We start from the raw sequence: 17497 nt of genomic DNA, 5'->3' as shown, positions 1-17497 counted from the left end.
CCCTTCTCAGATCTCAACCTCTGTGTTGGGAGATCCACTGCTCTCTTGAAAGCTGTCAGACAGAGTCTTTTGTTTCTGCAGAGGTATCTGCTGCTTTTTTTTGTTGTTGTTGTTGTTTAGCTGTGCCCTGTCCCCAGAGGTGGAGTCTACAGAGACAGGCAGGTTTCCTTGAGCTGCTGTGAGCTCCACCCAGTTCGAGCTTCCCAGCGGCTTTGTTTACCTACTTAAGCCTCAGCAATGGCGGGCGCCCCTCCCCCAGCCTTGCTGCTGCCTTGCTGTTAGATCGCAGACTGCTGTGCTAGCAACGAGGCTCCGTGAGCGTGGGACCCTCCCAGCCAGGTGTGGGATATAATCTCCTGGTGTGCCCGTTTGCTTAAAGCGCAGTATTGGGGTGGGAGTTACCCGATTTTCCAGGTGTTGTGTGTCTCAGTTCCCCTGGCTAGGAAAAGGGATTCCCTTCCCCCTTGCGCTTCCCAGGTGAGGTGATGCCTCGCCCTGCTTTAGCTCTCGCTGGTCGGGCTGCAGCAGCTGACCAGGCGATTGTCTGGCACTCCCTAGTGAGATGACCCCAGTACCTCAGTTGAAAATGCAGAAATCACCTGTCTTCTGTGTCTCTCGCGCTGGGAGTTGGAGACTGGAGCTGTTCCTATTCGGCCATCTTCCTCCACCTCCCTCCCTTGCTTTATTTTTGATTTCACTTTATGGTGGCCCATCTCGCAGGTAAACCAGGTCATTCTGCCTTTGCTGATGTAGCTTAATGACTTTTGCCAGTGAGGACAGATATGAGGTGGAATGTACAGACCTATCTTTTTTAAAGCACCAATTTAGTTAGTTTATCCCTTAAACCAAAGAACACCTAACGATCGTCAGGAAATGTAATTACATGAGCACTTTACAGATACTTTAATAAACATCGTGGAAAAAGCAGCTTCAAAATTCCTGATGTAGGATGCAGGGTTTATGTCCGAGTTTGGGTTACCCAGACTGGACCATTAAGTAGGTATGTGTCATGTGCAAAACTCCGTCTTGTTTAACAGTCATCCTCACAAATTCATACTCAACCTAAGGCACGGGCACACAGCAATCCATTCTTCATGCAGGTGCATGTTGATGACAGAGGTTAAATTTTGCAAACAAGAGTGACCTCCCCTCCCTGCCCCACCAGCCCAGTGACATGTATTAGAGAAGTGTATTCCTCCTGGAGACTGGGGCCGGTGGGGAGTTGGGGCTCCGGCAGGGGTGGGCAGCTGCGGTGACTTGGACAAGCAGATGGCCCTGAGTGGAGGGAGAGTGGCTGACACCAAGCGGCCCATGAGCAAGTCCTTACCACTTTCGGCCGGAACGGGGGGTCAATCTCCTTCCGTTCAAGTTCCTCCCAGTTGATCTCTCGAAACAAAGGGTGCTGGCGGATGTCTCCCCTCACGCCCAGCCTCTTCTCAGGTTCTCGCACAAAGAGCTGAAAGGGAGCAGAGGAGGAGCACTGAGGTCTCCAGGGATGAGCCTTTTGCGTCAGGAGGGCGTGGTGCTTCCCAGTGCACCAGCCCCTTCTATTCTAACCTCATGTTTCTACTCACCTTCATCAGGACTGACTAAAGTCAACCTGGTCCTGACACTCTCCCTTGAAGGAGCCTTTCTAAATTTGCTGGAGCCTGACACGTTATCTTCTGAGGTGCATAGACCTGATTGGAAACAGGCTTTGCCCCATGTTATTGATGGGACCTCAGGCAACTGACAGACCTGAGTGAGTTTCCTCACCTGTAGAGTGAGCCAAGTGCCCTCCTCACAGGGCTGATGTGATGATTAATGAGACAACAACACACACACACACACACACACACATATGCACACAGACAGGCATATGTGATGGCATACACACATGGACATAAACACATACACACACTGGCACACACACAAATGTGAGCATGCGCACAGACATACATACACATGAACACACACGTGCATACACATGCAGACAGGTGTATATAAATGCATACAGACATGAACACATACACACTGACACACACACAAATGTGAGCCCGTGCACACGGACAGCCATACACACGCATATACACACATGTACATGATCACACGCACACACACGCATGCATGTGTGCACTATAACTCCTGGTCTGTTAAACCCAACAGCATAGAGTCAGTGATAATTTATTTGTCATTTGATCGATTATCCATCAATCGAGTCTCATTTCTTACAAAGCTGCATTCTTAGAATGATTCCAGCATTGTGGGGACTCAGGTATAATAGAAACTAGTCCTAGCAGTCAGCTTTGGACTCTACAAGGCATCTGAGTGAAGAGAATTACCCTCAGCTCCTGCAAACCTGCTGGAGGAGTAATATTTAATTCAAGGTCCATCTAATAATTTCTGAGCTGGCACAAACGTACATTCCTCTTTGCGCCGTTCCTTCTCCTGTTCTTTCAAAATGAACACTGGCAAGACAGGAAAGAAACTTGGATATTTTTCAAACTTAAATAAAACCTGTCAAGGGCATTAAGAAACAGGAGAGTCTAAACATTAACTTAGAAAAGTAACAGTTCCCCTGGGTGTCTGGAATAGTTACCGGTTATTCTTACATCAGCTAGATGTTTATTTATGAAGTAACCACGAGTTATAGGGCATTTTAAGGAGCCTAAGTTTCTTTAAAACAGAAATGTTGGTGGAATGCAGTGATTTTCCAGGAGGCTTTCACAAGGGCTTGACCTCCATTCACACCTCAGTTGCAAGGGTCTCTTGCTTTTACTGCTCATAAACATAGCCAGCCTGCATGTTCTGAAATAGTGCTTCACTTATATTATCTTAATACTTGAAAATCTTCAAAGGCTCTCTTCTTCCAAAACAATGTAAAGACCAAACAACATGCTATTGTAAAGTGAAGTTTTCTCCCTTTTTTAAGAGAGTAGGAGAATCTCTTTTGAAGTCCCGGGTGAAATGTTTGGGCAATCACCCAGTGTATCTGACTGACAAATCCTTGGCACAGTCTCAACTTCCTCTGTCCCGCTTACTATGTGGGGGCCACTGAGGACTCTCTAGGGAAACTTGGGGTTCCGAAGTACCCAATTAGAAAGCCAGTACATGGTGGAAATAACATGACAGTCATCCGAGAGACTGACTACCCACGTCGCCTCGGGTAAGTTTTCTGAGTCAGTTTCCTCGTGTGTAAATGAAGGGCTAGACAAGGTGATCTCTAAGGTCTGCTGAGTTCTGACATCCTCGGGCCCTCAGCTGGCATTCGAGGCTCTCTGCAGTCTGACGCTGACTCACAGGACCTTCCATTCCCCGGACCCTCTCCAGTCCAGACATTCCTGCTCACCGAAAACGCCACCTGCCTTCCTGTCTCCGTCCCTCACTAATGACATTTCCATCTTGCCATGAGATACCCTCCTCTAGTCAACTCCCGTTTCCCTCCCCTCATCTTTAAATTCTGCCCTATCTTTCAGGGCTCAGCTTTCACCCCCTTTTCCTTGTGAAACTTTCTTTGATTACCTCCACCGACAGGGAGCTCTCTCTCTTCTGTTCAAGTCATATTCAGAATTGATTACACCATCATACATCATTCACATCTTTCATGATTCTTAAGATTGATACATCATCTACTCCAAGCAATGTTCTTTGAGAGGCAGGCACTGTGCCAGATGCCTCCGTGATTTTAAAACAAATTCTAAGAAAAACAAATTTGTCATCCCAGTTGTCAACTGAGGAAGCTGAACCTCAAAGGAGCTATGCACTTTGATGACAAGCGGCCTCCTTCCCACTCATCCTGATGGATAATCTCTCATGTGGGCACCACACAACATCTTCCCTCCACTGGAGAATTAGCACATTGTATCTTTTTTTCAAGGTTATCTTCTTTCCTATTAGACTGTAAGCTCTGGAGGCCGGGCACCATTGACATGTCTATTCCTTACAGAAGCTAGCATAGTGCCGTGCACAACATAGATGCTCAGTAGACGCCTGCTGAGGAAGTGAATAAGCTGTCTTTCCACTTGGTTTATCTGCAGACCACGCATCTTCTATCCTCATTTTATCTCGGTTGCCTCTTTTCAGCATAGAAAAGAAGCACCAAGTTCACAGTAAGATATATTTTTCTGTAGACTCAGAAAATGAAGTGGGTACTAAAAGCCCGGCTTCACCACAGTGCAATCCATGCATGTAACGAAATGACACCTGCACCCCATACATTTATACAAACTATAAAACAGCAGGAGTCATCACATGGAAAAGCTGATTGTGGTTTTAGAAGCAAAGAGAGGCTGGGCACAGCAGCTCATGCCTGTAATGCCAGCACTTCAGGAGGCTGAGGTAGGTGGATAACTTGAGGTCAGGAGTTCGAGACCAGCCTGGCCAACATAGTGAAACCCCATCTCTACTAAAAATACGAAAATTAGCTGGGTGTGGTGGCAGATGCCTGTAACCCCAGCCACACGGGAGGCTGAGGCAGGAGATTTTTTGAACCTGGGAGGTGGAGGGTGTAGTGAGCCGAGATTGCACCACTGCACTCCAGCCTGGTGATAAAGCAAGACTCTTTCAAGAAAAAAAAAAAAAAAAAGGAAGCAAAAGGAATATGTGACTTGCCCTATATCCCTTCTCCTGAAACAATGATACTAAATGATTGATCTCTGCTTCTTAAGGACATTTGGATGAAACGAGATGAGATAGACAGCATAAGTGTCTCAGGAAGAGGCCAAAACCTCGCTCATGTTGTTCTAATGAGATGCGTCAGCAAAGTAGGCTGCAAGTAGCTGCCTGGGCCATGTGTGCTGCAGGCTATGTTTTCTATTCTATTTCTTCCAGTGAACATGTGGCATGTGTACCAAGAGGATCATGTCAATGGGCCTTCTGAGCTTGGATGTTTACCTGCAAATTTTAAAAATATATTTAAAAAAATAAAATGTGTAATGAGAAGAGCATACAGTCTCCAGCTCTGAGCTTCAATATTCTTTCCAGTTTTGCACAGAATGGCAAATTAGTATATGTTCTGCCCTGCAGCCACTCGACCCACTGAGGTCCTCAGGATGACAGGTGACCTCACAGGACCGGGGTCAGGCTGGAAGCTCCGCCCCTGGAAAGCTGCACTGAGGAAATAAAATTCTTGAAGACTTGGTTTTGTTCATAAAAGCTGTCAGGATGTAGGTTTATATTGATGGGAAAAAATAGCCAGGATGTAGCTGAAATTTGTTTAAGTTTATTGGACAGTCTGTGCAAGAAAGCAGCTCCAGGCTGTGGAGGACAGCCAGCAGCAGCGCTGACAGATTATACCTGGAACCTGCCTTCCCTCTTCAGTCACTCCGCAGATATGTCTTTCTGTGAAAGGGAGAGATATTTATGTTCCAGATCATTTAGTTTCCCATCATTTTCAAACAAATGGACAGCACATCCTGGATGGATAAATGAGGAAGTAAAGGGTGTTTCTTTGGCAATCATCAACTGGACAGCAGTGTCCCCACTGGAATTCTTGCCGGAGCACAGCCTCTCCCAGTGTGCAATTGTTCAGTGCACGACATGCATCCATGCCCTAGGAGGGCCAACGGTGACAGGTCTGGCATTGCTGCTGTCACAGATGCCACGAAATGCTGCTATCCTCAGCTTTTCCAGAGGACCTATGACTTCTGGGTTTCATGACATTTTGTCGAATTCCCTAGAGGACATTTCTGGGAAATGGCATTACCTTTTACTTTTGTAACAAATGGGGCTCAAGAATGTGGGGACTGTTGGATCAAAGCAAAATAGGAATAGAGATAAAGCTGGAAGCCAGTTTATGGGCAGCAGATTGCATAATGGAAATTAATTTTATCAGCCCAACTGCAAGAATGTAAGGGAAGGTTCATGGAAGTTTTACTAACTCACGTGGGAAATAACAAGTCCAAACTCATCTATGTCAACTTAGAAAAGGGGTGTCCAATCTCTTGGCTTCCCTGGGCCACATTGGAAGAAGAATTGTCTTGGGCCACACATAAAATACACTAACACTAACAATAGCTGATGAACTAAAACAAAAATCACAAAAAATGTCATCATGTCTTAAGAAAGTTTAGCCATCTGTGTTGGGCTGCATCCAAAGCCATCCTGGGCTGTACGCAGGGCATGGGTTGGACAAGCTTCATTTAGAACCTCTTTTGACTGAGAATGGTGGCTCATGCCAGCACTTTGGGAGGCTGAGGCGGGCAGATTGCTTTGAGCTCCAGAGTTTGAGACTAGCCTGGGGAACATGGCAAAACCCGTCTCTACAAAAAATATAAAAATCATCTGGGTGTCAGTGGCACGCACCTGTAGTCCCAGCTTCGTGGAAGGCTGGGGCTGGAGAATCGCTTGAGCCTGGGAAGCACAGGCTACAGTGAGCTGAGATTGCGCCACTGCACTCCAGCCTGGGTGACAGAGCGAGACTCTGTCTTAAAAAAGAAAAGGACCTCTTTCACCCACCAGTCCTCCTGTTTTCTTCTTTATCCTTTGTTATCTCAGTTTCTGCTCTATTCAACCAAATTTATTTTCTTCTCTTGTGGCAACTCTTTCTCTTGCCACTGAAACTCTGCAGATGACTTTCTGTTTTGGTGTTTGCAAGGCATTTAGCTTTAGATTTAGTTTTGTTTTTAAATAATTATAGATTCACAGGAGGTTGATAAGACAGTACAGAGATGTCCTGGGTGCCCTTCACCCTATTTCTCCCAATGATTGCATCTCACATAATGATAGCATAAGATTAGGAGCTGGCACCAGTACCATGTGTGTGTATACTACTTATGCCATTTTATCCCATGTGCAGATATGGGCAACCTCCATGCCAGGCAAGATACGAACTGTTCCATCACTGCAAAGATCTGTGGGTGCTGCAGCCTGAGAGTCACGCCCACCCTCCTGTCCCCAGCACCCTAACCCCAGGCAACCACTAATCTGACTTCCATTTCTATGGTGTTGCCATTTCAATGAAGTTATGTCAGTGGACTCAGAGGACTCAGAGACTATGTGGTCTTTTGAGATTGGCTTTGTGCACTCAGCACAATGCCTTGAGTTGTTTTATAGATCAATACTGTGTTCCTTTTCATTGCTGAGTAGGATTCCAGCACACGGCTTTTCACCTTTTCTCCTCCAACTGGAAGGAATCCTTTCCTCCCACCCAATCTTTCTCTCCTTGGAAATCATCACTTCCAAGTTCTCTCCACGGAGTTTCTTCTGCTTACCTCTGCCCCTCCTTCATCCTCCGTCCTGGCCCGAAGCATTGCAGATCCTCAGGGTAGGCTGGATTTGGGAAGCACAGGGGGAGGCTGGCATTTATGGGCCATGAGGGGTGTTGAGGGATCATGACTCTCCCTCCAGGACCCCCACCTTGGGACTCACTTGGAGGCAGCCCCTGAGTCTGGAGGTGCCCTCACGCCTTGGGTTGCACAGACCAAGCCTTGTGCTCACTTTTTTCCAGTAGGTTTTGCTGGCCCAGGCTTTGCAGTGCAGCCTCATGCTTTGGACTGAACGGCATCCCCTCAAAATGCACATGTGGGTGCCCCAGCCCACCATGTAACTGTAGGTAAGGCCTTTCTGGAGATAATTAGAGTTAAATGAGGTCATGGGGTAAGGTCCTGATCCAACAGGGCTAGAAGTCTCATATGAGAGAGAGACCAGAGTTTCTCTCTCTCTGCCGTAAGGACACAACAAGAAGGTAGCTGTCTACCAGCCAGGAAAAGAGTCCTCATCAGGAACTGACGCTGCTGGACCTTAATTTTGGACTTTCAGCCTCTAAAACTGTGAGAAAGAAACGTCTGTTGTTTAACCCACTCAATCTGTGGTGTCTTGTTATGGAGCCCAAGCTGACACATTTCACACTGAGTTCATGATTACGATTGCTACATTGATTGCTACAAATGTAGCAATCGTAATAACGTTTGAACCTGCCTTTATATAAAATAACTTAATATCCAGATCCCACTAACTTATTATTATTATTTTTTTGAGACGGAGTCTCTCTCTGTCGCCCAGGCTGGAGTGCAGTGGCGTGATCTCGGCTCACTGCAAGCTCTGCCTCCCGGGTTCACGCCATTCTCCTGCCTCAGCCTCCCGAGTAGCTGGGACCACAGGTGACCGCCACAACGCCTGGCTAATTTTTCAGTATTTTTAGTAGAGGCAGGGTTTCACCATGTAAGCCAGGATGGTCTGGATCTCCTGACCTCGTGATCCGCCCATCTCGGCCTCCCAAAGTGGTGGGATTACAGGGGTGAGCCACCTTGCCCAGTCCCCACTAACTTATTTTTACTGTTGTCAGCCTTTTTAAAAAAAATTGGTTAATTTTGAGATTAGCTTTCATTTTATCTGTGTTTGGTCATTAAAAGTGCCTCTAATTGGTTGTGGAGGGAGTTTTCTAAGCTATTGCTTGTTTGGATCACAGTCAGAAAGTGAAAGCTGAATGGAAGTGTCTCAAATTTTTAAACACCTTGTTCCTTTACCCTTGGGCTGGGGATCTTGTGAGGGCTTTGTCAGCACTTCTCAGATTCAAGATCTTGATTTTCCAGGGAGAGCCCTGGAGTTGCCTCCAAGTTTCTAATGCCCAAGACAAGTTGTCACTTTTATTAGCGAGGTGGAAGTGTATTCCCTTTACATTTAATTCTAAGTCCTTCTTCAAAGGCAAAAAAGTAGATTGGTGAAAAAAGATAAGCCTGCTAATATTTTTCTAGTTTTTAATTTAGAACCCGTGGATAGCTTCCAATGTCAAAGGATCTTCTCCTATTCCCATTTTCAATATAGCATGAACAAGGCTAAAAATTATTTCTCTAAATGATGATTATTTTTTAACCAGCTGACATATGAAATGCCAGAAATCAAAACAATGTTTCTTCTAAAACACCTGCATTCTTGGTCCACTTCCTTTAGATTTGCTAGAATCCTTTTTTTTTTTGAGGGGGGGACAGGGTCTTACTCTGTCACCTAGGCTGGAGTGCAGTGGTGTGATCACAGCTCATTGCAACCTCCACCTTGTGGGCTCAAGTGATCCTCCCATCTCAGCCTCCTGAGTAGCTGAGACCATAGGCGTCAGCCACCACACCTGGCTAATTTCTATATTTTTTTGTAGAGATGGGGTCTCGCCATGTTGCCCAGGCTGGTCTCGAATTTTGGATTGCTCAAGCAATCCTCCCACCTTAGCCTTTCAAAGTGCTAGGATTCCAGGCATGAGCCACCACACCCGATCTAGATGTGCTAGGCTCTTGATTACAGTGGTGGGTCTCTTTGATCCAAATATTTGCTGCAACAGCTCAGTATATGTAGGTCCTTATTATTCTTCTATGTATTTAGCATGTTGTATTGACATGATTAATTTGATTCTACAACTTGCTACACTCATACACTGTGGAGAGAATTTCGCATCCTCAAAAAAGGCCAACTCTGAGTCTGTCTAGAGTCCAGAGCTTTCATGATGGCTCTCAGATGTTCCTATGTCTCCACATGGGTTTGCCTTGGGAGCGCCTGGCTCACACCTTGTGATTCTCAGAATCCAGTTTCCATTGGTAATACTGTGCCTATATTCTCGATGGATCCTGAGCTACCACGGATGGGACGCTGAATTCTGTTTTGATGGTGAATTCTGGAGATTGCTGCTAAGGTGGTAATAGCCTGCACTCTCAGAGTTTGTTAGAGTGAAGAAGTCAACAATATTTCCAGTGGACAGTAGGTAGGGCAGGTTGGGGACAGCTGGCCTGTAGGTATTTTAAGTACAGTTGACCCTTGGTGAACCTGGATTTGAACTGCACTGGTCCACTAATATGTAGATTTTTTCAATCAAATTTATACTGAGTGTGCCTGCCTCTCCTGCCTCCCTTCCACCTCCTCCACCTCTTTTGCCTCTGCTGCTCCTAAGACAGCAAGACCAACACCCCCTCTTCCTCAGCCCTCTCAACATGAAGACAATGAGGATGAAGATATTTATGATGATCCACTTCCACTTAATGAATAGTAAACACATTTTTCTTTTAATTTTCTTAACAAAATTTTCTTTTCTCTAGCTTCCTAGATTGCAAGAATACAGTATATCATACATATAACAGGCAACACATGTGTTAATTGACTTCATGTTATTGGTAAGACTTCTGGTCAACAGTAGGCTATTGGTGGTTAAGTTTGGGGACTCAAAGGCTATATGCAAATTTGTCATTGCATAGGAGGTTGGCTCCTCTAACTGCCGAGCTGTTCAAAGGTCAATTGTACTGGCTGATATGGGTTTGGCTTTGTGTCCCCACCCAAAATCTCATCTTGAATTATAACCCTATCATCCCCATGCATCATGGGAGGGACCCGATGGGAGGTGATTGAATCATGGGGGCGGTTCCCCCCCATGCTGTTCTCATGACAGTGAGAGTATAGTTTCATAAGCGGTTTCCCCCTTCCCGCTTGACCCTCATTCTCTCTCCTGCTGCCCTGTGAAGAGGTGCCCTCTGCCATGATTGTAAGTTTCCTGAGACCTCCCCAGCCATGCAGAACTGTGAGTCAGTTAAACCTCTTTCCTTTATAAATTACCCAGTATGAGGTATGTCCTTACAGCAGCATGACAACAGACTAGTACACTGCTCAAGACAATCTGCTGGGCAGGAAACCAACAGTGAGAGAGTCTTGCAGAATCAGCTTTGGTACAGTATGTAGGCTAGGGACTGGATTGAATGCCTGTATCTCAAGGGTTTCAGCCAAACACGTCTGCAAGGATAAGTATTTCTGCAGAACCTAACAGAGTGCCTCACTGAAGTCTCAGCGTCAGCCATCCTCCAGTTCAGGGGTAGGAGGCCACCAGCTGAATAAGAACTGTCCTTTGTGCTCATCCTCCTTCCTCTCTCGGCTTCTACCCGGTAAGGTCTGAAGCAGAAACTCAGGAGTTAGGCAGGAAGAGAACAAGAACACAGTCAGCGAGAGCGGGACAGCACTGTCTCCTCCAGGAGTGAGCAGCTGCCAATCATGAGCTCCGAGCAGAGGGAAGGAAGCTGGAATCCCAGATTTAAAACTAAAATTTATGTGATGAGGCTGGGCATGGTGGCTCACATCTGTAGTCCCAGCACTTTGGGAGGCCGAGGCAAGCAGATCCCTTGAGGTCAGGAGTTCGAGACCAGCCTGGCCAACATGGTGAAACCCTGCCTCTACTAAAAATACAAAAATTTAGCTAAGTGTGGTGGTGCACACCTGTAATCCCAGCTACTCAGGAAGCTGAGGCAGGAGAATCGCTTTAACCCGGGAGGTGGAAGTTGCTATGAGCTGAGATCATGCCACTGCACTCCAGCCTGGGTGAGGGAGTGAGACTCTGTCTCAAAAAAAAAAAAAAATTATGTGATGAATAATATATTGGACTGGATGGTTTTAATTGTCCCACTGAGACAGTGTTTCATAACATAAGAGTGATAACAGGTTGTCTTTTATCTAAAAGTAGGCCAATATCTAAGAGTCATACATCCTGTCCAAGTTTTCAACCAGAGGCAGGGGAAGATGAACCGGACTGAATATTTCTAATAAAGAACTAAGGGAAACAAAAGACTGAGTTAAAAAAACAAAAAACAAAAAACAAAAACCTCTATATAACATAAATGCCCATTTTCTCCTGCCTCGGCCTCCTGAGTAGCTGGATTACAGGCATGTGCCACTACTCCTGGCTAATTTTGTATTTTTAGTAGAGACAGGATTTCTCCATGTTGGTCAGGCTGGTTTTGAACTCCCGACCTCAGGTGATTCGCTCACGGCCTCTCAAAGTGCTGGGATTACAGGTGTGAGTTACGGCACCCAGCCTAAATGCCCATTTTCTTTCTTTTCTTTTTTTTTCTTCATTGTTTTGGAGACAGGGGTCTCGACACATTGCCCAGGCTGACCTCAAACTCCCAACTTCAAACAATCCTCCTGCCTCAACCTCCCAAGTAGCTAGAAGATTGAGTTTTAAGCCACAGACTGTGCTTGTTTAATGAACCAACTACATCTCCAGGTGAGGGTATTCAAGGTCATGGAACTGGTTCCTGGGCCCTTATTTTATAACTGACGCACATGAGGGTTTATCTTACCCTCTTTTTGACATTTAATGCTCATAATATTAGTGCCTCTATTAAAACACAGATGGCGCATATCCCATTTAAACCCAGTTCCATATAATCATTGTTCGCCACGTGCAAGTTGGAATCTAAGAGGAACCGAAAACCGACCAGAAGACCTAATGCTCATCTTATGAAGACACTCTTGGCTTCACTTCTTACCTTCACCAGAAGGTCCTTTGCCTCCTTCTCCAGCCACCGTGGGTAAAAGGGATTGTCCATGCGGATGGAGTGGAAGAGCTCCTCCTCGTCCTGCCCGTGGAAAGGCGACTGGCCAATCAGCATCTCGTAAAGGAGAACCCCGAAGGACCACCAGTCCACAGATTGGTTGTATCGCTGACCCAGTAAGATCTGCGCAGCCAAAAGGCAGACACGAAATTAATAGGAATGAGGCTGAGGAGTGACGACCCTTCCTGAGCGTCCCAAGGCCACTCAGTAAATGGCGGAGGATGGTGTGCGGTTGCAACAAAGATCACCCTGAAAACTATCTCTTGAGAAGCCAATGACTGGATAGCAATGTCTACACAATGCTGACATTTTTGAGTTTGAGTCTGAGCAAACACTTCTTAGTTTCAATTTGTACTTTTCCTCTGGTTGTAAAGAAACAATGAAACAATGCCATTCGTTTCTATTTTCCCATCAGTGACAGGAGAACTTAGGTGACAGATATTGGACCTAGGAAAGCCGATACGCGTCTAAGTTCTTCACGGGCTCTGGTGTAAGCCTCGAAACCAAGCCTTCGTGCTTTGCTGACTTGTACTGTCCTGAGTCTTTACATAAACTCTCTGTAGTAATCAAGCATCCAAAGAGGCCATCTGGACAGTTCCCTTCCTTAAAGCCTGGCTCTCTATGACCGTTCAGTTCAGGAGGCACAACTGTAATCACCGATAGGCAGAATCCAATTGTGTCCTGTGCCAGGAAAGAGAACCGAGGATAGCAAAGTGCTCAAATCTAGGCCAGGTGCAGTGGCTCACCCCTGTAATCCCAGCATTTTGGGAGGCCGAGGCGACTGGATCACCTGAGGTCGGGAGTTCGAGACCAGCCTGGCCAACATGGTGAAACCCCATCTCTACTAAAAATACAAAAATTAACCAGGCGTGGTGGTGGGCGCTTGTAATCCCAGCTACTCGAGAAGCTGAGGCAGGAGAATTGCTTGAACCTGGGAGGTAGAGGTTGCAGTGAGCCAAGATCATGTCACCACACTACAGCCTCAGCAACAAGAGAGAAACTCCATCTCAAAAACAAACAAAAAAAAACCCCAAAGCACTCAAATCTAGAAATGAGAGATCACTCAGAGCTACCTACAGCTCGATAGCAGGGTCTGAGTCTATCTGTTAGGGAGGAGGATTTAAAGTCTGGAAACCTACCTAAGATTTTGAAAGATTTCTATCCTTTCACCAACCCACTCTTCTGGCAAAAAAGGCTTTGTATGTTCATCTTTCAGTGAATTCCTTTTTGGACGCTGGAAGGTAGAGGGCACATGCCATTCTGCTCAGCGCCTGACATCCCAGCAAACTGTGCCTAAGCTTCTCTGAGATGGTGCATGGTAGGATCCATCCATGGATGCAGAGATAAGGAAAATGTGCTGGTGGGTAAATTACCAATGGAAATAAAACCAGTAGGTAGAGGAGACAGTTGCACTCGCTTGCTCATTGCAGCATCATTCACAATAGCCAAGATATGGAATCTAAGTGTCCATCAGTGGATAAATGGATAAAGAAACTGTGCTATATATACACAGGGGAGTATCAGTGCTGAAAAAGGAGAAAATCTCCATTTGCAACAACATGGATGAACCTGGAGAACATTATGTTGAGTGAAGCAAGCCAGGCACAGAAAAACTAATACTGCAAGATCTCATTTATACGTGAAATGTAAACACATTGAATTTATAGAAGCTGAGAGGGGCAGTTGCCAGGGTCTGGGTGGAGGGTGGGGAGGAGGGATAGGGAAGGCATTGAAAAAAAATGTGGTACAACCACACAGTGGAATATTATTCAGCCTTAAAGGAGAAGGGAAACCTGTCACACACTATCTGATAACATTATGCTAAGTGAAATAAGCAGGCAGGGAAAGACAAATACTGAATGATTCCATTTATATAAGGTAACTAAAGTATTAATTGAGGTTTTTGCCGTGACTTTCAGTGACAAAAACCATAATTACTTCTGCACCAACCTAATAGTTAAATTCTAGAGACAGGAAGTGGAATGGTGGTTGCCAGGAGCTGTGGGGAGGGGGAATGGGGGTCTAGTTTTTGATGGGGACAGAGTTTTGGTTTTTCAAGATGAAAACCTTCTTGAAAGGTTGATTGATTGCAAAGGAGATTGATTACACAGCTATACAATACACTTAATTTTAATTATTTATTTATTTTTGAGATGGAGTCTTGCTCTGTCACCCAGGCTGGAGTGCAGTAGCACAACCTTGGCTCAGTGCAACCTCTGCCTCCTGGGTTCAAGCGATTCTCCTGCCTCGGCCTCCTAAGTAGCTGGGATTACAGGTACATGCCACCATGCCTGGCTAATTTTTGTCTTTTTGGTAGAGACGGGGTTTCATCACGTTGATCAGGCTGGTCTCGAACTCCTGACCTCAAGTGATCCACCTGCCTTGGCCTCCAAAGTGCTGGGATGAACCGTGCCTGGCACCATTTTTAACATTACTGAACTGTATGCAAAAATAGTTCAGATGGTAAATTTCATGTTATGTGCATTTTCCCACAATTAAAAACAAAACACTAGGACATAGTAGTGGCACATAAAATTTTTTTAATGGAAAAGAGGGAAAAAAAAATCTTTGCCAATTCATGACTGCTGCTCCAAGGATGAGTTGCAGGCAAGTTGCTTTTGGCCAAAACAAAATGGAGAAGGAGTAAGAGGATTCAGGCACTAAACTTAAAAGCAAGACAGTCGGACTCTTTTGGGGATGAACATCTGTTCTACCTTGTAATGTGTTCGGGCTTAGCTGGGTGCCTCTGTGAATAGACACACGTAAATACACACACACACACACACACACACACACACACACACACACACACCCGCAGAAGGTATTTTGTTGTTGGCGCTACTCATATCAAATATAATTTTTCTCTTCCTTCTTTAATGGGCCTTTGGAATGAGTGGCAGAATTGTAGCACTGATGGCCTTGGAAAGAAAATGACACTGCAATTCCAGCCATTCTCCCAGCACGTTGGGAGGCTGAGGCAGGTGGATCACCTGAGGTCAAGAGTTTGAGACCAGCCTGGCTAACATGGCAAAACCCCATCTCTACTAAAAACACAGAAATTAGCTGGGTGTGGTGGCACATGCCTGTAATCCCAGCTACTCGGGAGGCTGAGGTGGGAGAATCACTTGAACCCAGGAGGTGGAGGCTGTAGTGAGTCAAGATCATGCCTCCGCACTCCAGCCTAGGTGATAGAGCAAGACTCTGTCTCAAAAAAAAAAAAAAAAAAAAAAAAAAAACCTAGGCATTCCAATATTTTCTAGGAAAGCCGCATTATTTGATGTTGGTGAGCTTTTTTAGATGAAACAGATTGATGTGCATGGCAAGCCCATCTCTAACCCTTGGCCACCCCGGGCCCCCTCCTGGGAGACAGATCAGTGCTAAGTGAGGTCCAGGGGTGCTGCGCAGTGTCTCCAAGGCAGGCTTGCTAAACAAACAGAAGAACAATATCAACAGCAGCACAACAGTTTTGCTGACTATATAAAATGTCACGGGCTCTACTTTTGGCTTAATCCCTTCTTGCATAGTTTCAGGAGGACCCTTTAACCCACTCACTTCACAAATGAGAAATTTGTGAGAAACAGGAATCATATCTGGCCCGCTTTTTACAAGCTTCTTGTGAGGATCCAATGAAAAGTTGCAAAGTCAAGATGATTCGTCTTGTGGGACGACTATAAATGCTATGATAAATATCTGTTTTGATGATGTGCTTGTCCCTATTTCTGAAAATAAAGATCGAGTTGCAAACAGAATTTTGCAACCTGTTACTAATTTCCAATATAAAAATGCTACTCGCTACTCTTACCTCAATGCTAAAGTTTACTTTATAATTTAGAAAAAATAGACTTTGCCTTAAGGAATCATCTGAAAGTAGATCCAAGGAGAATTATAAAGAAATTTAAGATGCACCCAACACAATCTTTGCTCAATTTGCTGGGCCAGGGAAACATGCAATTTCTGAGACTTGCCACAAGGCGGCGACAAAGCAAACAGAAACCACATATCTTTGTAAACAACTTCATTTTGGCAGGACAAACAAAAAGAAAATTTGGAAGGACAGGAGACAGCTGTGGTGCAAATTAAGCCTTTAAAGCTTGGCACTGTTAGTAAAAAAATTCAGTTTTACCTTAGGAGGAAGAAGCAAAATGCAAACTCACACACGCAACAGAGTGTTCACCTCAGGAATACTGACACATGTTAGGAGTTTTGCAGATATTATGTCTTTTATCGATAAGAACCCCCCGAGCTAGGCACAGTTATCTCTCTTGTATAGGGGGTGATGACTGGGCTTAGAAAGGCCAAAGGTCTTATTTAAAGTCTCCTAGTTAGTGAGCTGAGAGCAACGTTCTGAATCTGGTCTTTTAGGATTTTACTACGTGATGTTCCTTCCATATTGTAATGTGCCTCTTGGTATTAAACCTCAAGCTGTCATGCTCACACCATGCTCAATTTCCTATTTTACTTTATTTTATATTTTTTAGACAGAGTCTGTCTTTGTTGGCCAGGCTGGAGTGCAGCGGTGCGATCTCAGCTCACTGCAACCTCTACCTCCCGGGTTCATGTGATTCTCCTACTTCAGTCTCCTGGGGAGCTGGAATTACGGGTACGTGCCACCACATCCAGCTAGTTTTTGTATTTTTAGTAGAGACAGGGTTTCACCATTTTGGACAGGCTGGTCTCAAACTCCTGATCTCAGGTGATCTGCCTGCCTTGACCTCCCAAAGTGCTGGGATTACAGGCATGAGCCACTGTGCCCAGCCCATGCTCGATTTTTAAAGAGACTATGGTGGAGAAACACCAGCAAGGGTGGCCCCTTTCTCTGTCAGCCCTGGGACCTCGCCTTATTGTGATCTCTTCGTCTGTTCTTTTTCCTCCCTCGCTTTGACCCAAAGAATCAGAGGCACAGCTCAAAATGCACAATGAAATCTGAGAAAGCACCAAGAGAGGAACGGTGGTTTTACCAGATGCCGGAGCAAGCCGCATCTGTTCTCCTTCAGCCTCAGGAGCTGGGACGTCGGGTCTGGACAGGTGGGGCTCTGCCACCACCATGTGCAACTGGGTGAGTGCTGCCCCCACACTCAGGGACCTCCCGGGGCCAAAACCAGTGTGGTTTCCAGGCGAGTGCTGCCCCCACACTCAGCGACCTCCCCGGGCCAATATCAGTGTGGTTTCCAGGCGAGTGCTGCCCCAGCACTCAGCGACCTCCCGGGGCCAGTACCAGTGTG

At 45.7% G+C, this 17497-nt stretch overlaps 1 protein-coding gene and 1 long non-coding RNA gene across 8 annotated transcripts in view; one reads left to right on the top strand and one right to left on the bottom strand.

Annotated features, from left to right (window-relative positions):
• The window catches only part of PRKCQ (protein kinase C theta), a 160029-nt gene that overhangs the window by 9087 nt on the left and 133445 nt on the right, over positions 1 to 17497 (bottom strand). For all 7 annotated transcript variants that reach the window (XM_026454801.2, XM_026454796.1, XM_026454797.1 and 4 more), the window contains 2 exons: positions 12210 to 12398; positions 1328 to 1456 (listed from right to left, as the gene is read on the bottom strand). In XM_026454801.2, coding sequence (XP_026310586.1) covers positions 1328 to 1456; positions 12210 to 12398 — 318 coding nt within the window. The remainder of the gene's footprint in view (positions 1 to 1327; positions 1457 to 12209; positions 12399 to 17497) is intronic.
• LOC111554844 overlaps positions 16754 to 17497 on the top strand; it is a 3968-nt gene continuing 3224 nt past the window's right edge. Inside the window, exons 1-2 of the long non-coding RNA XR_002735351.2 lie at positions 16754 to 16875; positions 17165 to 17331. This is a non-coding gene — a long non-coding RNA (uncharacterized LOC111554844). The remainder of the gene's footprint in view (positions 16876 to 17164; positions 17332 to 17497) is intronic.

Source organism: Piliocolobus tephrosceles, chromosome 9 (assembly GCF_002776525.5).
Source record: "Piliocolobus tephrosceles isolate RC106 chromosome 9, ASM277652v3, whole genome shotgun sequence".
NCBI classification, from domain to species: domain Eukaryota; kingdom Metazoa; phylum Chordata; class Mammalia; order Primates; family Cercopithecidae; genus Piliocolobus; species Piliocolobus tephrosceles.
The sequence above is the reverse complement of the archived record's forward strand: the minus strand, read 5'-3'. Positions and strand labels throughout refer to the sequence as shown.